Below are 24814 nucleotides of genomic sequence, written 5' to 3'. Positions count from 1 at the left end.
TATTTTTTTAATTTATGGATTGAATATAACAAAAAAAAAATAGAATTTGGCTTAGTCAAAAGATAGCTGTTAACTAAGCCAAATTCTTTCTGCTCAAACATGTTAGAAATCGTGCTTCAGACTAATCTGAAACATCTCGGTCATATCACGATACCCATCAAAACTGGTTGTCAGACTATCAAGCTTCTGACTACTGGTAACGACTGTCAAAGATCTTCGACAATGACAGCCGGGACCCACAAACTCGACAAATATAAGATGGTCACCCAACCTAAAAACACCCTCGGCAAAAGTAGCTTAACCTCAGAGATCGATCTGTGCGGCTGTTGTTACTTATCCACGAGCTCCTCAACTAAGTTGCTGAACTACAATGTAGTCACAAATGCAACTGACCTAGTTCCAATAATTTAGTTCTTAACTTCGATATACAGGCTACCTATCGTTGGCCGGTCTAAAAATTCCCTATACAGTTAAAAGTTTGTTCGCGGTTGGATAGTGGTCCGAGGACAATAATAGTTTCACACCAGTTTTGATTTTTAGGTCGCAACTAAAAATGTAGTGTGATATTAAGAGAACGATGTGGGTCGTCCATTTTCTATTTACATTTATATGCATTGGTTTCTCAATGAAAAATATATGTTTTTATTTTTATAACAATCATTTGCTTCAGCCCGCGACTTCGTCCGGATAAATGCATTTCCCCAGGAAAAAGTATCCTATTGTTTAATTTAGGTTACTAAATATTGTGTGTACGAAATCTCATGAAAATCCATTGAGCAGTTTTGGGTTAAAAAGGAAAAAATAATATGTAACTATGTTAGTTATATACTATTCTAAGTGTAGATAATAAAAAAAGTTTATTTATTTATTTATACATTATTTTTTGTTACTGTGTAATGTTTTTTTCACATTATTGCTCGTAACAAGTAAAGGTAATAGGTTTTAGATATATACTGTATTTCCAAGAGTAATCACAGTTATTAACATTTACGATGTTTTTCAATCTTTACATAGACAGGTAGTGACAGAAAAAACTTAATAAATGTGCCTCATCCTAAGACGCAATTATAGTTAAAATCGGTCATTATTTGCTATCTACTACCTTCTGGGAAAACGACAAGCAATGAAAGATAAATAATGCATAATTGCATTAATCTCCGTATAAAATTATAGATATTTATCATTCAATGCGAAAGTTACCTATTAATCATATAATCCCGTGAAAGTTAATCATTTTATTAAAAACAGTATCGCGATAACGCTTTTGACGTGTGAAATATACTTGAAAGATTAGTTCCAACGGATCACGCTAGAGGCGCTGATCAGTTTCATTTCATACAATAATTGTATCGATAGCTACGTGATTGTTCAAAGGTGAAAATTTTAGTCAATACCTCTGTGGTCAGATTATAATACAAAACTACTTGATAGCTACTCGCTTGTGGGTAGTCAATAGTAGGAAATGGCTCCTCAGAATGCTAAGCATATCCTTAGCAGCGATAATTCCCGCTAAACATGGTATGTGGCCCTTTATTGGTACTTGATTGACAGCTGTTAGCGTGATGATACTAGTGACAGTAGGTATGAATGCATTTGTCCACGAGTAGGATAGGATTGTGGACTTAATTTGTATAGTGCTAGGAGTGAAATTTGCGTTTTTTTTGGATGTACTAATGTTATTATTGACAGGAAGTTATTTAATGTATGTTCCTGTCTATTTGAACTAAATCGTATGGCTTACTTATGTCTAGGACACTGAGTTTAGTAATCAGCTGGTTTTACTCACGAGACTTAAATATTTAGTTAATTTGTTGTTTTTTTACAAACATACTAAAATAAATATATTGTGATTTAGAGTTTGCAAAGATTGTACTAAGTGGCCATCATTCAGTCATTTCGTCTCTGCCTACCTCTATAGGAGAAAGGCGTGATATTATGTATGTATGTATGTATGATTTAGAGTTTAAGTTTAATCTGAATCCAAAATATGTCCAGTCGTTCTCGAGTTTTTGGGGACATAAACGAACAGTGAATCGCCATTTTTGAAATATCGACATTTAACATCTATCTCTATCTTTGTATCAATTTCAATGCGCAAAGATACATAGTATTTAGCAATTCGTCTAAACGTCCCTGACACTTACCTACATATTAGTAGCTAACTATATAGGTGATAATGACGTAATATCAGTAATTGCCAATTTACGTCAGTGTTAAAGGCCCATTATCGATTCGCCGCAGTAATTATATTACTACAAGAATATACGTTTCACAATTCATTAAACAAAGGCAATATTCATTTGATTTTATTGATCAGATTTGTTAAAGTCTTCAGCTTTAGCTATAAGGAAGTTTTGGTTTTATCATTTTCATTAATTACAGTGTCTTGGAGATTGTTTCTAAGATTATAAGTACTGAATCATTAATAATAATATTCATTGAAGGGAATAATAGCTTTGTCCTTAGTTATAGTTTCTTATGTTTTTATGTAAGTCTGGGGTGTAAATTATGGTGTCAAACCGTCTGTGTGCCTCCAAATCTAGGAAACGTTATGAATTTATGTTAACCTATATTATCTAAATCTAATTTCCTTTTTATTGTTCATGCTATCTCTATTCAAATCCAACATTTGACATGATACGATAGTCTGAGTTTGAGTAGCACTTTGTGAATGTCTTTGCGACACAAGATTAATTTAAAGGAAAATAAAAATTCCTGTTTTTTATTTTCACAAATATGGCATACAAACTAGAATTAAGTAGCTACCTCATCAAACATGGAATATCGATACAGATTCCGCGAAAACGAATATTGATCAACCAATACAGACACAGTCACAAAGTAACAATGTGGGGCAATGAAATTTGCTTATTATGTTGGTAGCACAAATTTATTCAGTTATCTCATCTTACCCGAAAAACAATAATTCTAATATCAAACTGTACCAAATTGTAAGAATTTATAGACTCGAAGTCGAAATTTTAAAAATCCTTAAAAATTCTGGTATAATGGATTTATATTACTTATACGCTTGCTATAAATCTATCAGTATTTTAAGTTTTTGCCTTAAAAGCTATTTCGAGTTTATTTCCAAACACCGTATTATTTAATTACAAAAAAGCAGCAATTAAAGTGTTTTTCTTCCCAAAGATATGTTTCAATTAGGCACGGATGATAAAGAATACCTGCAGCGATTTAAAAAAAAGTAGTTACGACGTCAAACATAAAATTGCAATAAGTTTACAATAGGTTAAATAATTCACTACTATTTTACAATGAATGAGCACGATACAATAACACACGCACACATACATCTATTTATATATGTGGGTATTGGTATGTGTGTGTATGTACGTATATATGTAATATATAACCACTCTCATATGTATAGGTATTTGTGTGTGTCGGTATATTTAATGTCACACATAACATTTTATTATCACACAATTATTCCGTGAAATAAGGCTTGAAAATGTCCAATTTTATAAAGACTGTTAATGAGCTTAAAATAGTTGCTAAACGTTTTTCTTTGGTGAAAATAATCATGCGGAGAGGCGCGATAAACTAAATAGCAAGTACTATACCTTTAGAAGTATATAGTTGTATGTATAGTTTAAAGATATAAAAAAAAACCGAAGGTATGTATTTATTTAGGCACGCTGTGTTATTTGATACAAAAATTAAAGTTGATAGTAACTTATAAAAGATTAAGACACTAGAAGACATTTCCGTCAGGAATAAGTTTTTAACTTTTAAACGTTTCTTTACATATACATAAAATGCGTTATTATTATTTACAAAGACCTAACAATCGATTACCACTGTACTCACTTACACGAGATTACCGAGCACGTTTTATGTTTATCAAATGTCTTAACATTTAATATGCACCTGTAAGCGCGTCAACAAAACGTGAACAAAAGTCGTTGACATCAAAATTGCAATACATTACATTATATTGCTCTACATGTCGACAAGATCGGCAAAATCAATGAAATAGAAGTGTTTACATGAGGTCAAATTATTCAAAGTAAACTATATATCTATTTTTAGCTCTCGAAAGAAAGATTATATAACTTGACTTTTCATTGATCAATGATTTATGCGTAAAAATAATAGGTACAAAAGACGACTAAGATTAAATACCTATTTTATAACATGCAGTATTAATAGGTACTCTCTTTTTCTAACAATAAATAAGGATATCATTTGTAAATTGATGTTCCCTTGTAATCTTTCAGAGAGGATTATAGAAGAGGTATTGTTTCCGTGTTTTTATATAAAGCCTATTATGAAACAAGATTAACAGCTCTAAGTACCTTCGAGCGCTATTTATCAACAGAAAAATAAACAAGAACATTATCCCTCTATTTCCCCAACTTCAATGGAAAACAGTAAAACTAATTTTAAAATCAATTTTGCATTTCACGGAAGCCTCTGACATCATGCTGTTGCATGAATTCCCCGTAAATCAGGAGATTGCTGTGTATTGTGTATTATCGGAATATCCGTCGATTTTTAAAAATCCATTTCGCCCTGAAGCCTTTTACGTACCTAGAATATCAGAGTCCATTTTATAATTAAAACCGTAGTTCAATTATCCGTTGTTAAGTTCATTATTGTGCAATCGACTTTACTATTTGGTTGCGTGGATTTTTAATTATTTCTGCCGTGTTGTTTGGAAATATTTCTCTTTGTGTTCCGGATGGAATTCCGAAGGACATTCTATTTGGTGAATGAAATTTATGTACTGATTCACGTATTTAATTAAGCTTTATTGTGGTACCTGTGGTTTTTTGGTCAGCACTATTTACCAGAATATCCCAGAAGCTTAAACTATAACATTATTTTCTGTTCAAAATAACTACTAATAACTCATTTTTAGTCATTGTCTAGGGTCGACTCTTAAATACATCATGATAACACTTTTTTAAACCGACTTCAAAAAAATAAGGAGGTTCTCAATTCGACTGTTATATCAAGCCTATTAGCAAAAGAATAAGATAAATACTTCAATTGGCAAGCGAAGAAGTCCGCACAGTAAAAATTATTTGAACAAAACAATCCACAACAGAATAACGACTGCAGGAATCGTAATACGCTTAAATTGCGTCCGTTTTAATTTAAAATCGATTTCAACTTGTAGTATTAGAGGAGTCTCAGGAAATGTGGGGTGACAAGTATAGTGCAGTAACTGGGTCACCCGGTGAGCCCCGGTAAGATGCATCGATCTACCAACACACTGACATTCTTAAATGTTAACGTGTAACTCGTTTTAAAACAGATTCCTTGAAACTGAATAGTAGCTTCTGCAATTCTAAAGAGACGCATGTTTTATGTCTCTGTGATGTGATATGTGCTCTTTTGGAATTTGCATCTTCAATTCAGTGTAGAGAATTGGTCTCAGAAAGCTGACACTGATTAGACACTGTTAAAAGACCTTAAGTATCATGGTCTGTCTCAAAAGTGGTCTTACTTAGTTTCATATTTATCTGATACGCTTTTATTACCATATACCGATAAACAGATATAGCGGGACAATTGTGCGCCTGAACAGTTAGATAAATTTTCATCAATTATTAAAAAGAAACCTTATCTAAACGTCCATATTAACATATAAATATACATCTATTATGCATAAAGTATGTCTTTACTATCATCACCTGCATAATATCTGAAATTCAAAGCAACATTACATTACAGTGCAAAATAATTGTCACGTTTGTTTCATATTACACGTGGGGCCGTTTTTAAGGAACTAATCCTACTCACACAGCCGGCTGACTCCTGTGAGCCTGGATCAGTGGCGAGCTAAAACAACGAACACGACTGTGGGCAAGTCTTAGGGAAAATGTCTAGGTGTTATACAGAGATATTAAGTGAATTAAGTGCAGGTGAAGATAGAGGAAAATATACTTAATGCTGTTTCAACTAGTACGTACGTAATTAAGTAATTTAACGTCAATTCTTTCAATTGTTTTTTTAATCATCATTCTTTTTGTATCCCGTTACTGTCCCACTGCTGGCCAAGAGTCTCTTAGGTCCTCTAACAATACTTCTCATCAACATACTTATCACAATATTTCAGATACATGTTCAAACGAGTAAAGTTTTTGTTCAAAGACACAATTCCAGTTTTCAATAGCTATGCAATACGATAAACGATTACCACGCAATTTATCAATTTTAACCCAGGAACTAATTGCTCGAAACAAGCTACGAAAATTTGCTATATTAAGTTCTGAAAATCGCAGTGCAGGAAATTTTTATAAATAATTTTATTATGTATTTTTTAAAAAGTTAGTTATAAGAATTAATGAAAAAATGTTATTAGTTCAGTACTACACCTTTTAAAAAAGAAAATTGAGGAGAACACCAAGAAACCAACAAAACAATCCATTCAGATTCGGCAATCAACAAGCAAATGGAAATGAGAATCTAAAATCAAGAGAACAGTCTCAGGATGCACTATATTCCTATAAGATGTTGTACAGAACGTTACAAAGCCGGCGATTCCGGGAAGCTATGAAGGCTGTATTGGAAACGTCGATGTCTTGTCGTGTGCAACTGACAGCTTATGTACTATATACCACGTTATGTACCGATTTGTGCACTGTTTGTCTTAAGATAAAGGGAAATGGTATATAGGAGTAATTAGGTAAGGTGTTGTGGTGCTAGATTAATTGTTGTTTGTTAGGAATATGATTGAAATCATTATTGTTGATGGCATTTATGGTGAGGTCAATTTGGGTAACTTTGAATAATTTGGGTAACATTGAACGTGGGAATTTGGACTAGTTTCGATTATTTTTTCAAATGAAACCAACACAATTGATAAAGGTTTATTTTAGTTTTGCAAACTTTATCAATTGTGTTGGTTTCAAATGATTCAAAGTTACCCAGGTTGACTGTACCTTTGAAGGCTAAACAAATAAGCCTTATTAAGTCAGTTGAGCATTTTATTAGCTTTTCTCTTTGTTTTGTCCACTAAGTAAGGATCCACGTTGCGACAGGATTAGAACCTAGGATATCTAGATCAAAAGTGCTGGCAATACTATGGCGACCATAATGCTGTCGGTTAAAATATTAAAATCATCTTATGGGTCCAAAAACGTAGCTAAAGAAAAAATTGCAAGACAGACAATTATCTGAAGAATGAAATACACTTATCTCTTTTACAATTCAGTACTACATTTTTATTATCTAACGATAAACAAAACTCGCTAAAGAACTAGTAGATATCTAACAAACATATCGGAATGATTTCCTTGATATCTACCAATTAATACATTTGTAGGTATCTCGTATATCCGAAACAAAGGGAACTGGCAAAATAATCTTAGCTACAGCGAAGCGTATGTCCGACTCCTTACCGAGCTGGCTTTGACATCCTTTATCTGGTTGCTAGGTTACCTACGTCGTGACGTCACCGGGAGCTCAGAGGAAGGAGGTAGGAGGAGTGAGGGGGAGGGGACAGGTCCTCCCTACTTCTAGGCTTACGACGTGAGTTGATGCCGAGGGAAGGTAAATTTATGTAGGTTATACACAAGTAATTGAGAGATATAGGTGTTTGTTAAAGGATTAAGCAAAAGTAGATTATGACTTCATGGTAATGTTGTCTCTTTCTATTGTTTAGGAATTAGAATGGGATAAAAGACTTCCGCTACTTGATGTATACTGGCCACTAACTATTTTAAAATTAACTTTTTGAAACAAAATACATTTTAATAAGCTTAAGAACTTTTTATGATGTCTTTTATTTCGAATATACTATTCGTACTCGTCTGTGGCCAGCAGTAAGCATTGGTATCATTGTGAACTCGATCACCATCATACATTTTTGATCACAAAAAATATTTGAAATAATAGTCCGCAAATTATTGGCTCGCCCTTTTAAGTTTTGGGATTATTAAAGACCACTTAAGTTTCGTTTTTATTTTTCTATAAATCTGGTAAATATTCTATTTATATATTTTCCCATTATTATAGAAATAAATGATTCCGCATTGTTCCCAGTATTAAGATTGCTTCAGTAATTGCACTGAGTCTAAAGTACAACAATTTTATATTACGAATATTACGCATTGTAGAAATATGATCTGTGTTTGGAATTCCTTGTATTCTGCCAATTAGTTTTTCATATGAAATTTATAGATGCAGTTATTTTAAATTTAAAATCGAAGCCCATTTTATATGTATAAAATTATAGCAATTGTATTTAACTTACGTATATAATATCACACCTGTTATTCACGGTGGTGTAGGCAATTAAATATTGAAAATAACGCTTGTAAATTAGTATCTGAAGGAAAATACTAAAATATATAAGGAATACCATTGTTAAATTGGTATTTCATATTTAATAACTATGAATATATTGTTAATATTATCCTTGCAATTTAATACTCTGCAAATTTGTAAAGGCATGTAGAAAATAATAGAAATTAGAAAGTACAATGAACTATTTCATAGTTAGGCCGCTTTAATGAACTGATCGCAGGTAATGTCTTTTAACTCAATAAATAAAGATAACCTGTATTAAAAATAATTAGCATGTTAATTAATATAGTAATCAATATTCATGAAGTATATCGTATACATAGCTAATTCGAGACTATGTTTTTATTAGTGTTACATTAAATGTAGAGCTATCACTGAGCAATAGTATAACACTCTTATTCATAAACACTTTATAAACCTATTTTAGTTAAAAAACTACTAAAACATGTTTTCTCTTTTTCATTTCGCTAAGGCGTGAAAGAAGCAAAACACTTTATAAACCTTTCATAACTTCATATATTTTTATGAATAAGAGGGTAAGACTTCAATCCGTTTTTAGTTAGTCATACATCGTCTTTTTAATATCGATAATTTATAGTATACAGCAATAAAAATGCGAAAGTCAGAATGTTTGTTAGATGTTTTTTATTCCAAAACTGCAAAAAGAAAAATATTCAGATAGTATATACTTTTTACCTAAGAAAATCTTTTTACGTGGAAGAAGTCATAGTCTGAAGCTAGTATTACAAAACTAAATTTTAATATACATTTCCGAAATACTTGTGCCTAATATTGAACACTTTTCTGCTCTTACGAAGCGAATATCGAACGTAGGATATTGAATAAACCAATTTCACATTCCGCAAATAGACAGGATATTTCAAACTCATATGCAGTTATGATTTTTATATCCGATGTCAGCTTAAATCAAAATTTTAATATATTGAATGCATTTTACTAAGTTTACAGTCAGTTGTTGGCTTTAAAAAAATATACGCAGCAAATTCGAAGGATGTTTAAGTTCCTTTAGAATTTTTATATATCCGTTGCCTCAGTGGTTTTTCTAATATTGTATTAGTAGCGTAGAGTTTTTTTTTATTGTATGATTAGTGGTCACTCAGTATTAAAGTTGATATATAGAGCCTAACGAATTTTATCTTAATCGATAATAACTGGGACCGATGTTTAACATGTCCTCCGAAGCACCGAGACGATAAACTCAAAAACCACTAAAAGGCCACACATCAATGAAGTCCTGAAATCGTTCTCAAGGGTTTCTACAGATCATTAACTAGTCAGAGTAGCCAGTGAGCGCAATTAGCCATGCGCATGAATTAAATATGAAATACAAATAGATCCTTTAAGATGATAATTTAGGTATATTTTTCTTTATATTTAAGTTTTTTTTTTCGTTATCTTTATTGCAGCAGTTGTTTTAATGTATTCTGCACTCGACATTTTTGTACCCAAAAGTTATCATTCTACCTAAAAATATATACATAACAGACGAAACATAACTTAAGTTAATAAAGAAGCCTTGGCGCGGAAATTTTATAGATGGGTGATCGTATGGTGACAACAGTCGTTAAGCTATATGCTACAATTTTCTTTTACCACAATAAAATAAATAATTTTAATTATCACCACAGCGCAGTTTCCTCAAATCAGTCCAATACATTTGAAGTTTTTCAAAGAATAAAACATTTCAGAAACAGTTCGGTTCGTAGGACACAATAGAAACATCTTTACAATCTATTCTTTAGGGACTTAGTCTACAACACAGTCCGCCCTTTATTTGCAAAAGAATACACCTTTACACAATCGCCTTTGAAGTACTTTAAGTTCAGAAGAATAAAGAAAAAAATCTTAGTATTCTATAAAGAAAAGTTTCTTCGGAAAATGTTTTACAAATACTATTCTCATAAGTTGAAAGCAATGACCTTTCGATGAACAAAATTGCATCGAATCCCAATATTCTAAGTGCTAGACTGTAGCGCGATCTTCAAGACTATCGACTATTCGCTATTCAATTTTTGTATATAAAATTTATCAGCGCCCCTAGCGGGTACAGTATGAACTAATTCAAACTCTTAATTCTCGGTTTTATAGTATTACAAAATGTCCAGAGGCTGCAGAGTTCGCGCTACGTTTACCTACTACCATCGACTACCGACAACCGGCTACTTATCGAGATTTTTTTTATGAAAATCTGAACAGTGCCTCTAGCGGACGCCGTAGGAACTATTTTCCAGTACATTTCAAATGTCAAACTCTCGATATTCGATAGTACTAACTGTATAATATCACACTACTGTTTGTCATTTGGTGGTAGTTATTCCTTTGGCGCATACTATCATTGTAGAACGTTCGCGTACACTTTTGAATGCTTCAGCTATTTAATGTCAAAGCATTCTAGTGTGGACGCGTGGCTTCTGTTAACGCAAATAGTTGCCTGATTATTGCTGATGTACTAAGTGCTTTAGTTTGATTCATATAAAATACCAGTAAGCCCGGCAGAAATTGTCCTTGTTTAAACTCGGAGGTTGATTATAGCATTACATTTTTGTCGATATTCTGAACAAAATACCGTCATAAAGTCATAATACAGTATTATTTACAAAACACTGACGTATTTCTTAATTCTCATAAAATAGTCTATTTTGTCTTTAAGCCTTTGATTCCTTTTGAGCACTTAACTCACGAACAAATAAAAAGAGAAGAAAGATTTATCTCAGATCATCTTACAAAAATGTACATTATAAATAAAAAAAAACTGAGAATTTATTCCGTATTCCGTAAACATTTACGTGGAAATATCCTACTTATATTTCCATATTAATAATTTCATAGCGTATATTTCGAACTATAAATTAAAAACTGAAATCTCTTTGTTCATTGGCCTGTTAATAATGATCAAGCCTTTTGTCTCTTTTGTACGGATTGCGTTTGCAGTATGATGAATGTTCGTGCGTTACGCGTCATCGATTCACTAGTCTGACTTTGAATGATTTTTGAACTGACGATTTTTGACGTCATGAACAAATGGTTAGTTCTGTTAAAACCCTTGAATAATGAAAGAAAATTTTATACGTTAACTCACTGCTCACGTACAAACTTTCATCGCATTTTTAGCCTTACAACTAAGATTTTCATTCATAATATAAATAATGTTATAAAGCTAAAGAGTTTGTTTGTTTGTTTAATTGAACGCGCTAATCTCAGTAACTACTGAAGCGATTTGAAAAAATATTTCAGTGTTAGATAGTCCATTTATCTTTTTTGTATTATTTATATCATCACGCTACGACCAATAGGAGCAGAGTACCAGTAAAAATGTTACGGAAACGGGGAAAATTTTTACCCATTCTCTCTTATGTGACGCAAGCGAAGTTGCGCGGGTCAGCTAGTTTTTAATAAAATTGTAATTGCCTAGGACATCAGCGGTATAGAAGAACAAAGTCCGGCTTTACTGTGCTAAAGTACTATTGCTGAACTAAAGCTATATAATCCCTAATAGCTCTATCAGTTTACTCCGAGCTGTTACTGAGAATTTCATAATACATATTTCCAATACCACTTCGCTTTGCAATATACTGCCTTCTAAATACAAGATATTGTATTACTACTAATAGTATAGTATGTAGAAACAGGATACACATATAAGCTAGTTAAATCAATAAAGTACTTCGATATATTTGAATTAGACATACACAATTTAGGGCATTGCTTTATTATATTATATTATTATGTTTTTGGAAGAAATCGTTTGCATCGTAAACTTAAAGTGTACAAGAAAGTCTCGATGTCGATCTCGACCAAGATATAAGATAAGGCAAAATATCAAGCAATATTGTTTTTACCTTAGTTTCCCTTAAAATTTCGGCTTATATTTTCTTATAGGTTCTAGTATGTTCTAAGACTATGTTACAAACGATTTTACGTTAGTACTACAATTAGTGAGATTTGTATCCACGTTCTCACGTTCTTACTAAATAATAAAAAAACTAAATTCATGACTACATTTCAAGACGTCTACTTAGTTTATATTTAACGAGCTGTTATCTCAGCAAGTCCTTGGCGGAAACATCGGCAACGAATCGTAAAATTGACCGAGGTGTCAATCGCAGCTAGAATTACAGTGCAACAGTCTTACGTAACAAAATATGATGATCGCTAAACGATTGTGGTTTTGTACAGTCAACGTCATAAATATTCATGCACTGTCACATTTTCAATCTATATCCTTTGAACATATATCGCACTCCCGGTGCAACACTGTCACTTTTGTAAAAAAAAACAAATCTATAGATATGTTATAAAGTCATTGTTGTGTGAAGTGTCAACGTTTTAAATGCTTCTCCTGAAAAACTACATTTTTGCATAAGTGACAGTATTGCACCGGGGATGCGATATATATCCATTTAAATTATTGTCAATCAATCGATATTCGTCGTATTACAATAGTAATTTTATTTTTACTATTGGTCTTTTGACCTTTGAGTGATTATAATATTACTTTGAAGTTAATATAATTGTACTTTCGTAATTTTACAGTTTTCATTGATAAATAAATATGCCTTTGAAAACGTGTCAGTGTATACGTATTTTTGATGCCGACTGTACTTAGTAAAGTGACTAAAGACTGTCATGTATACGAGACACGTGTATTTGAAAATTGCAGCGATTGCTTTTTTTTATTTATAGAATATTTCAAAGTTCTAAATGAAGTAGGTAATTTAGAATTCGTAGTGCTATCTCGTTAATAGAATAATATTAAAAGATGCCTTTTCTATGTTATTGACAATTTTAATATGTAATCATAAATAATAATTACAGGTCTAACCCCTCCCTCCACAAGGAAAGAGACCGTCACCAAGCAGTGGAACAGAAATAGGGCTTAAAAATGATTTTAAGTTTTTCAGCAACATTTCCGTTTAAGTTAATAGTATTACACATACTTTTTGAATTCGTTTGGATAATTATTCAGTAATTATCTTATAGTTGCCATGAAAATGTATTTATCAATAAAATAATTCTCGTTAATTTCGAAACGTTGTAGTAATTGAATAAAATTGCTCTTATAACTAATTGGAATTCTATAGTAATTGAAATTAAATCGTATTAAATTTACGTTCGATAAATTTATTATTCGATGTATTCGGGTTACAATTGCTACTTAATTAATAAACGCAGTTCCAGGGTACAGTTGAAATCATTAAAGTGTTCTATAAAATGTAGTAATTAATGCACAAAGTATTTTTACTGTCTGTTTTTTGTATAGAACAGTGGTTCCCAACCGGTGGTCCGAAGTCAACCGAAAGTCAAAATGTGGTCAGCGAATGACAATAAAATTTAAAAAGTTAATACACGTTATCTTTAATATACTAACATAGTGGTCCCTGCTAACAAGAATAGGTTTAAAAGTGGTCGGCAAGAAAGTCGACTGTGCTTTGAGTAGTCACGTTAAAAAAGAATAAAAAAAAAATTGATATAATGTTTAAATCGACGCCCCCAAGGAATAAACCGGTATTATACTATTACCGACTTTTTATTGTTATTACATTTTCGGTATCTATGGGTGTGAATACACCTATACAATTTTTTTCAGATTTTTTCTCCCAAAATTTTCAATGATTTCCGTTATGACATGTTTGTTCCATGGATTCTTTTTTATTTTTATTTACGTGAAAAATACCGCTATACCTTATTACAAATTAAATTATATGCCCAAATTTCGGTAAAGAAATATTACTGTAAAATATTCCCTAAAATCTTCTGGCTAACGCGATTACGGGTTTATTCTCGTAAATTTTTAGGCCGACATTTTCGGTAATACTCTATTACAGTAATCATTTGAGACCTTAAGATATGTATTGGCGTTAACTGGCCCGCGCTCGACGAATCAAGAACATGTCGCTACATGTAATGCACATTACTCACACCGAGACAAATACAGGGCGTACGCGATGCTCAGTGCATCTCTTTCTAAACACGAAAAATAACAGAGACAGGTGATTGCGCACGTGCCGATTGTTTGTTTACATAAATCACGAAAGTTAGTTGTATTTGTTGCTTTAAAGTGACATCACGTCAATCAATGTAAAAGCTATTATGTGTTATTTTTAATTGTAATGTTTAGTATTTTACACGGTGTTGATTATTTTAATAAGTTAGTCAAGTATTCAATATTTATTTAAGTGATAAGTATGTCATCGAAACAAGTTCACCCTTTGAAAAACCCTCGAGTAAGAAGAATGTTGTTGATGGTTGATAATACTGACGATCATGTTGCAACAAGTAAGTATCAAGATAAATATAAGTGATTTATTTATATACAATCTATTATCTCACATTGCAAAACAATAATGTAAATTCGTTAGATCTAACAGCCAATACACACTATATTTTTATGAATATAATCATTTTAGCATAGTGGAGTGATGCGTGTAGCTAGCAATGTTAAATTCTATGCGTTAGAGGTCTCGGGTTCTATTATCGGGTCGGGTAAAACGATCTTATCTGTTTATATACAGTACGTCTTGAATATCGTGATGCGGACGTAGTTTTTACTTTGGCGTTAGGTGTAATCGCATTTTGAGAAGGACCATGTTTATAAAATATTTTAACAATTACTCCGTGAACTTTCAATCTAAGAACTCATAATGTGTTTACAGGTTCTGGAGCTTCTTCAAAAAGGAGCTGTGCTAATATCGTACAAGAAAGTAAAGTTGTAGAATCACTGTGCATCAAAGGAATAACTAATTATAATTTACGAGGTATGTACTAATATCTAAACGTATCTAAAATACTTTGTCTATTGTTGTAGTAATACTTAATACATATTTTATTTTATTTATGCATACATTTATTTATTCATGTACTTAAATATTTTATATAGATTATTTCAGAGATTTATAATGTATATAACTAAATTTTAAATTTTATAAAATATAAGTATTTAAATTAATATATTTAATGTTAAAATTTTACATATTTATTAAATAAAAAAAATATTATTTTGCTTTCAGATCGACCAAAGCCAAATTACGCTGATAATGTTAAAGAAGTGAGTGATGCTGATTTTTCTCCGGATTGTTCAGAATATCTTCCAAGTCCAGAAAGGATTGCAGCCAATCGTTCAAGGCCATCAAGTACGTTTTCTGGTCATAGTGGAGATTCCCAATGCATAGATAACATTTTGAACACATCAAAGGTTATTGATACTCCCTCTACTATTTCTAATTTATCATTATTCTTAGGAAACAGCGATTTTATCGCATCCTCTAACACCATATATAAAAATCAACACAATTCTACAATAATTGATGGTGTCCAGTATAACGACGAAAAGGAATTTCATGATACGAATTTCATAAATTTAAGCTTAGTGCCTAGTTATGCCTTAACTGATAATTTGCCAAGTAGTGATTTCGAGGAAACATTGCAACCGGAAAGTGTATCTGAAATTAATGAAAGTGATATCACACTGACCGATATTTGTCAAAATGAACAACCCGGTATCAGAACTGAATTAACACAGCATTCAATAGATTTCGAACCAAGTAATTTGGAAGAGCCTTCCACTTCACAAAATGAAAAAACTTATTCTAGAAAACGTAAAGTTAATGAAGATCAATGGTGTAGCAAAAAAAATAAATTACTTAAAAATTCTGGTCAGGCTTACGAAGGTTGTCATACTAAAAAAAGGTATCCAAAAAAGACTATGGGTCCCGTATGTACGTGTAAAATGAACTGTGGCAGCAAATTTACCTCCTCCGAAAGGCAAGATTTATTTGATAAATTTTATAAACTATCTGATCGAGAACATCAATGGATGTATATTATTAAGCATACTACAACAGAAAATATCAAAAGAATGACTCTGGAAAGGAAAAATAATCGCACTCAGACTATTAAATATTTTTTTTCTTTAAATCAGGTACAGGTCTTTGTTTGTAAGATATTTTTTCTAAACACTTTAAGCATTCATGAACAAATGGTATATACAGCATTAGAAAAATTTAAAACAGAGGAAAGTATTACAGATTTCAGAGGTAAGCACAATAATAGACCACGAAAAATGAGCTCCGTCACTGAATCTAGTATTGAAAAGCACATTTCATTATTTCCTAAAGTAGAGTCTCATTATACAAGAAAAAGCTCAACTCGAGAATATTTATCACAGGACCTCAATATATCGAAAATGTATCGGTTGTACACAGGTTGGTTTCCACAGCAAAATTTTGTTGATGCTAAGATGGCGACTAAACGTCAATATGAAACCACATTTAATACGAAATACAACTACTCCTTTTTTAAGCCAAAAAAAGATTATTGTTCCACATGTTTTGTATATGAGCAGTCCAGTCCATCAGAGAAACAAGCTCTTGAAGAAAGCTATAGACGGCATTTGCATAGAAAAGAGACAATTCGGCAGATTAAAAATGAGGAAAAAATTACAATTGACAAAAATGATAGCACAATTGCTATCTTTGACCTACAAAAGGTGCTAAGTATTCCCCAATCTACTGTGGGAATTTTTCATTATAAACGCAAGTACCCTGTTTACAATTTTACCATTTTTGATGCTCTGCGTAGAAAAGGCTATTGTTATGTGTGGCATTACCAAATTGCCAAACGAGGCTGCATAGAAATTGGCAGTTGTTTGTTGCAATTCTTTAAGAATGAACAGGAACGTGGTATTAGCAAAATATACCTTTATTCAGATGGTTGCTATGGCCAAAATAAAAACAGATACATTTTCGCCTTGTATGCGTATGCAGCAAAATGTTTAAACGTATCTATAACTCACAGATTTTTTGAGACTGGTCATAGCCAGAATGAGGGAGACTCTATGCATGCCTGCATTGAAAGAAACATGAAAAATAAGTTTATTTACACACCTGACCAAATATATAACATAATTCAAAATTCTAAAGTCTCTGGAGAAAAGTATTCTATAAAAGAAATGGAGCAAGCAGATATTTTAGACATAAAAAAATTAGTAAATCCTTCAAATTGGCGTCGCGATAAAGATGGGAATACGATACGTTGGTCGGACGTAATGGAAGTACATGTATCATCATCTCAAAAAGACAAAGTTTTTTTTAAATATGATTTTGATGAGGCATATTCAGAATTGGATATAGTGAATTCATTCCAAATGAAAAGGCGTGGGCGAAAACCCAAGACAGATGCGTTGGTTGAGGCTGAAATTTTATTGGAACGTGCTTATCATCAACCTCTTCCTATAAGCAAGGTGTTACATTCTGATTTACTGTCTTTATGCGGCAGTGGAGCAATTCCACGATATTACCACACATTTTATGAATCCCTAATTTCTGTAGAAAATATTGAACAAGAAGATGACGATGATACCAATGATAATACAGATTAACGATGATACCAATGATAATACAGATTAATTCCTGTTTTTATTATTTTTATTAGGCTATATTTTTCGTATAGTGCCTTATTATAATTATCTGTGATCTCTTTAATGACTTTGTTCCTAATAAAAACAATAATTTCAAATATTTTTTTTTGTTTCATTAATTATTCCCTTTACTATACTGATAAAATATTTATAATACATAATCGGTTTCCAACTATTACAATCAATATGACTCCCAGAAATTTCCTACAATATAACTGTTACAATTATTTACACTTCTATGGTTATTAATTTTTCACCGTAATAAGTCGGTAACTGAATATTACAATCACCCTCTGTAATGTAAAAACACGTTCGATAATTCAGTAAACTTATATTATGTCTATGATTTTTAAGAAATTCACAAGAATAACTCGGTAAGTAAACATTGCTGGAATAATATTAATAAGTGAAGATCCTAATATATCATTACCTTCAAAAGTGTTTGAAACCATTTTCGGTATTATGTATTTTGGCGATTTACTAATCCTGTGTATATACAATAATTTCACAGGTTATGTTTAACTATTAGAAAAAAAATTAGCTTTCCCTCCATATGACAATGTTGTCATAATTACCTTTTATAGAAAAGTTATACCTGAAAAACACTAAAACATTTCTCCTGTAAAATAAGATTTTTGCGATTACCGGTTTATTCCTTGGGGGCGTCGAAATAAAAAAATACATATTCTTAAAAATATAAATTAAAAAGGATAATAAGGCACGTTAACATAATATTATTAATAGCCTTTATCTTTAGTACTACTCAAGTAGTGAAAAAGCCGTCTGGATGTAAACTTCTATCATTATTAAATTATTTATACTGTTTTAAAAAGCATTAATATTTTTGTAAGAATTTCTTCAATAATAAGGTGTTTAGTATTCTTATGATATAAAACACTTAAGTTTTTTTACTGTATTAATGCTCTACAATTATAATCAAGATTGTAAAATGTTATAACTCGTATCAAGCCTTTCCGATGCAAGTTTACAGATTGTGTAAGTGAGTAAGTAAATGTAAATATCAAAAATGCGTTAAGAAACACACAATACGACATATAAAATACGACAATAAGCTTCTGCCAGCGACTTATATTTCACGGGGAAAGATTTTGCGCGATAAAAAAGTACAGAATTTACCAAATTTCATTTTAATAAAGTTCGTAACAGTTCTTTTTGCACGAAAGGGTAATTAATACATGCATATAATATGTATAAACAATTTGGAATATCATATATCAGTAAGATATCGAATGTTTTTAAATGCGCTGCTGATAGTTTACGCGCTGCGCTTAATGATAAGGTGACCACAATATTCTGCAGTCCATAATTAATAAATCACCATATTAATTACTAAAATAATACGGTGGAATACAAAATGAATTCAGTTTAATCTATCAATCTGTTCTGATACATTAATGCGATGTCACATTTTATAATCCATCAAATTTGTTTCGTAATTGGATGTTGCAACTCGTTGTGTTTTGTTGTGGAGAGTGCGGCTTATCGGCTATTTTGTACAGCACTTTTAAGCCGAGGCTTTGAAACTAAACTCGTGTGTATTTTGTTTCATGTTTTTGGTGCTGATTGTATTTGTTGTCTGACTGTTCAATTATTGTTAGAGCGGTATTTTTTGACATCTAGGTATGTAGTGTTTAGAAGAAATCAAGTTACACTGGTAAAAATAGAAAAAAAACTAAATACATTTTACCACTTGGTTACGTTCATAAATTATTTGCACGTGCGAAGATATTTAAATATTTGAGTAACTTCATTTACACAAATAAGTTTAATTTTGGTGGTTTAACTTTATTCTTAATTCTACAAAGAAAACGCAAAAACTTACTTTTAATAATGACCATTTTTAGTAATACACATTCTTTTCAAATGCAATATACCTTGGTACCTACGTATTTTGTATCAAACTTCAGTATTATAATATCATATCAGATTATAAAACTTAACTAAATAATTATCAAAATTTACGATATCGTTGACAGTATGCATAGATATGGCTTATTATATTTTATATCAACATCGAGAATTAACGGTATCATTTTAATATATCAATAACAAATAAGCTATTGGTAATTAATTAAGTACACGTAATAAACGCTTGTTTTATGCAAGACTAGATGATATTTTTTGTGTGTTGTTATTCATAATGATTTTAAAGCGAGGCTTTAGCTACCTAGAGCCTTACACCAGGCTAGGCTCTAGGCAGTAGCACTATTCTATTCAGTCGGTACTGTCGAGTATCGAAAGTTTTCAGTTTCAAGTTTTGATTAGATTTTCATACAAAATTTCTCGATAGCTAGCCGGTGGTCGGTAGTCGATAGTGGTAGAGAATCGAGGTACAGGTATAGCCATTATGTATTGACACATCAAATCGTAGATAGTCCTATTTTTTACTGTATCAATAAATCTAGTATTTAGCACAGTAAACAGTGAAGAAATATGCAAATATCTATACTATTCGAGGGCAAAAAAATCTTTAATGATTCCTACTATTTATTAATGCATTGATGCATCTCCCTGCAATAAACAGTCCTATCAGGAATGTTTCATTCGGTGTACAAGGATAATCCCAGACAATAAATATTTTTGCAACTGGGTAATACCCAGGAATATCCTTTATCAACTCACAGTAAAATTATTACCAAAAATGATGCAGGCATTCTACGAGTAATATACTTAAATGTATAACTAGCGGACCCGCGCAACTTCGCTGTAAGAAAAGAGAATATTTTTCATCATAAAACTATGTTCTGCCTGCGAATGCATGCACGTGAAATGATTTTCAGGGGAGAAAAGTAAAGTACCATAGTTTGGAGTGTGTATAAAGGACCGCAACCTTACCGTGGAAATTGAAAATCATGTTTTTTTTAAACTTTCATTAACAATAAATTTTCAGTAAGTAAATACTGCATCGTTTGACGGTCACTGAATACTTATTTATACCTCCATGGATGAAACTTTAGTCCATGTAGGTGTCGGTATAGAAAACCGGTCCGGATACAAACATGTTTAGTAATTACTGCACTCGTTAATGAGGCACTGATGAAATGTTCATTCATTAAATTCGTTACAATGTCCATCGAAATTGCGTATGATTGAATTTATAATTTTGTTTTTGTAGGCATTAAGTATATTATTAATACATACGTCATACATGCATAGGTAGTAACATAACAAACAACACGCGTTTTGCATCGGAAGGCCTACACACACCCGCGATTCGCCATTTATGATGTTTGTCCCATGTAGGTAATAAGGGGCTAGCCTATAATATTGCCGTTTATCGGGCACGTTTAAAAATACTGTTGAAAAATATTCTATTACTAACTACTACATATAATATAATCAAATTATTCTATTTAATATATAAATAACAATACTAAATCGTCGCTTTGCGGTTCATTTATCTGAAGAATTCAATGTGGACAAAGTCGCGGGCAGAAAATTGTGTATAATTAGATAAGTAACGCCATTCTCTACCACTACCGATTATTGACAATTAGTTAGCTGTATACAAAATTCCTTAAATTTTGTATAAAATCCGATTAGCGCCTCTAGCGGGCTCCGTAGGAACTATTTTAGCAGACCATTTCAAATGTCAAACTCTCGATACTCCATAGTACTGACTGTAGAGAATCGCGCTACAGTAGTAATTGCTGGCAAATGTCTAGCTATTGACGACAAACGTCTCATTGATTGTGCGAGACTATACCTATACCTAGAACTGGTAATTACGGGACTCGATCTTGCGTTGTAATTTAGGAAGAAAATTGATGTTCTATGTAAACGTAGGCTGTGTGTGGTCAAAGGTGTATGACGTAAGCAATCATTGCAGTTAATTAGTTTCTACTGAGATCGTGATTGGTCCACGTCAAGAGGAATTTGAAAATCTAGAAACTAAAGTATAGTCTGTTGAAAGAGAATGATGGACATTGCAGCTGAGTTCATTTGTAGATTCTCAAAGCCTTTATTTCACAAATGACACCACATTTACTCTATCATGTAATTTACGTAAAATGTAGCCATTATCGTGTGAATGAGATAAAATCTCTATTGCAAATCTTTTAGTCTAGTGTAGAGTGTTTGATACATGGACTAAACTTACATGATAGTTTATAAACGTTAGAGGCACATAAAATGACAGCTTTAAGACGTTCAAAGTACCAAAAAGCTTTACTCTGCTAATCAATTTTTTCTAACAACTATGTAGAAAAACGGCTAAAAGTTCGTGACATAATGGCCATAGAATCGAGTTCGTAAGACCAATCAATCTTTATGAACGTTGACCTGACGATACAAAAAACATTTGAGAAGCTTGCCGGCTGTCCCCTTGAGAAAAAATTGGAGACCAGTCGTATCTTGTTACACTGGACATTGTCAAGGCTAAAATGATTTGGTTTATGAATTAAGACTATTACTTAATTTTAGAATATTTAGGGTCAGTTTTACGGTTTATAAGTAAGCATTGGTTAACTATTCGATATATAAAGAAGCAGAATAAGGACCTGAAAAGTCTGTGGATGAGTATCAGATAACCTATTCACTAGGTAAAGTGACAACAAATGAATGAAAACAACTGTCGAAATTTAGCAAATGTAAAAAAACAGGGCCTTAAACAACTGTAAAAATTCTACCTGATAAATTAACTGATACTTATACGGAAGTGGTGAGACCGGAGATTATTTTTTAATACAATAATTGATAATTTTAGGGGCGTGAGGCGTATGATATGATTACAAACTATAGGTAACAATCAAGAGATTACATCCTTTTGTATGAGTATAAATCATGACCAGAATGTAGTTTTGTAAATTATATTTGATTAAAATATTAGCGACGGTATTCGGGTATAGAGGTGGTGAGCTTGCAGTCGATTGTGTATGCAAATATCTTTAATTTCAAACAAGCAATCAATAAAGCAGTTTTTTTCACAAATCCTAGTATAATGATCCCCACAATGCTAGTTGAAACTTTAATTCGCGATAAAGAATTATAGGAAATAGCTTTATCTGGACTTTGATGTTATAGATTATTTAAATGATGCCTAGATAGTGGTTTGAGCGTAAATGATTGATCAATCGCATGATTCCTGATTAGTAATGGTAAGACAAATCATGATGATGCTTATGGATCTATTTGTAGTTTCCAATGAACTGTAAAAAAAAACTTTTGACCGACTTCAAAAACGGGTGAGGTTTTAAATTATTTATTTGTTTTTACCATGTGGCACATAAACATGTGATCCAGATCTGAATCTCCTCGTTTTGGGATTTCCAAAAATATTTATTAGATACGTAGTGAGGCATCCCGGCTATGTTAAAGTGACATAGTCAGTGAAATTAATGCAACATAATAATATGAAAAATCACGTGCTTATAATAAAGCCTTATTGTTAAGCTTAATTACTTAATCTTAATCAAGGTCTAGCCTTACAATTATCAAAAGGACGGACGAACGCATTTAAAGACAGAATTTTTGTTTGCAGATTCATCTGAATATGCAAAAAACAATATTATGTATTGACCTCAAACACATCACTTCAGGCCTTGAGTCGTATTTTGAATATTATCACATATTCTTGCAAATAAGCTTGGTGATTCAATGCCGTTTACTTTACAATAGAAATGTATGCCAAATTATATGATAACACAGCAATATTGTTTCATACTTGAAGACAAATGGCGTTATCGCCGAACTCAATTTCAAACTCTACTTACGTGCGTTCAGCAAAAAGTAAAACAATAGGTGTGCAAAAACGTGAATTAACATAAGCATAGAAATACTTCAGAACAGAAATAAATACGAATAAAAATCGCCCAGAATAATCACTGTAAAATGCATAATTTTCCGAGAAAATTGTGTTCGACACGTGGATTTTGTGAAAAAAAAGAAATAAAAAAAAATCTATACAAATATCAAGGTTTTCAGTAGCGGAACTGATAAGTCACGTATTATGGGAACAAAACACGATGGACACACACTCACCATAATTATTAACTCGCGGTCGTATCACGTTTATAAGTAATTCACGGAGCGCACGAGAGACGTGCGCGTTGCGCGGCGGTTCAAGCGCAACTACGAGAGAACGTGCACTTTACGGACGAAATACATGCGCCCGCGCAGTTTCATTGATAATGATTATGATATGATAACGGTCGCGTAATCTCCGCTGCCTTGAGAACTGAATTAATTTGAATACGATTACTTATGGGTAATGCAGTTATATATTAAACTGTGTCAATTTGTTCCGGTTTCTTTATTGATTTACCTGTGTGTCATTGACCTCTATGGCATGTTGTTGAACGTGTTAATTAATCATTAAAATATGACGATTTTGATTGATTAGCTCCCCATTACATATTTAAAATATATTCGATATCACGTGCATTTACGGAAGCTTTGATAACAAAATATATGTATTGACATTGACATTTCTTCGTTCTGTGATAATATTTTTTATTAATAGAACGTTCTCGAAATAGCAAAAAGTAGGTAAAAGGATGCCGTGAAATCGACAGGTGACATGGTCATTGAAATATTGATTCATTCATAACTCCCATTCATAAATATAAAGAGGCGTTCACAGCAGGTGACGTTTGGACCTTTCGTGGAATACACCTTTATTTAAAGAAGGGCATTTCTTGAAATTATTGTGACATCACTTATGACGTTCTTCTACTGCAAGTGCTTTATGGGGCAGTTAAAAGAAGCGGTAGAATAAAAAGATTTTATTCAGTGGGTGGTAATAAACAGGTATGTCTTTGTGCAAATAGGCGCCGCCAAATCTTTTGGCTGTTTGGAATTTGTTCTAAACTATTTTAATAGTTTCTTCAAACCTCCGTCTTTATTTTTTTGGACGAGTTCAAAGAAGTGAGGCTCGATCGCGAACTTACGATTTTTTGGAAGTAAATGGAATTAATTGTTTGAAGATTTAGTTCGATATTAAGATACGTTCCGGGGAAGAAAATATTGGATAGTAAGTCTACATCTTTAAATCGTCTGTATATGGAATACTAGCTGACCCGCGCAACTTCGCTTGCGTCACATAAGAGAGAATGGGTCACAATTTTCCACGTTTTTGTA

General features: G+C 32.1%; 1 protein-coding gene and 1 long non-coding RNA gene across 2 annotated transcripts in view; one reads left to right on the top strand and one right to left on the bottom strand.

The window, feature by feature from the left end:
* Positions 1–23858, bottom strand: part of LOC142979648 (trifunctional nucleotide phosphoesterase protein YfkN-like) — a 57413-nt gene extending 33555 nt beyond the window's left edge. The window contains exon 1 of the mRNA XM_076124701.1: positions 23717–23858. Within this exon, the coding sequence (XP_075980816.1) occupies positions 23717–23719 (3 nt within the window). The 5' untranslated portion in view covers positions 23720–23858. The remainder of the gene's footprint in view (positions 1–23716) is intronic.
* Positions 13492–17808, top strand: LOC142979380 (uncharacterized). The gene is made up of 3 exons (XR_012959824.1): positions 13492–14577; positions 14955–15056; positions 15309–17808. It is a non-coding gene; the product is annotated as an uncharacterized LOC142979380 (long non-coding RNA).
* Positions 23859–24814: the final 956 nt, after the last annotated feature.

The sequence above is a fragment of the Anticarsia gemmatalis genome, chromosome 16 (genome assembly GCF_050436995.1).
Source record: "Anticarsia gemmatalis isolate Benzon Research Colony breed Stoneville strain chromosome 16, ilAntGemm2 primary, whole genome shotgun sequence".
NCBI classification, from domain to species: Eukaryota; Metazoa; Arthropoda; class Insecta; order Lepidoptera; family Erebidae; genus Anticarsia; species Anticarsia gemmatalis.
This window is presented reverse-complemented; position numbering and strand designations above follow the sequence as displayed.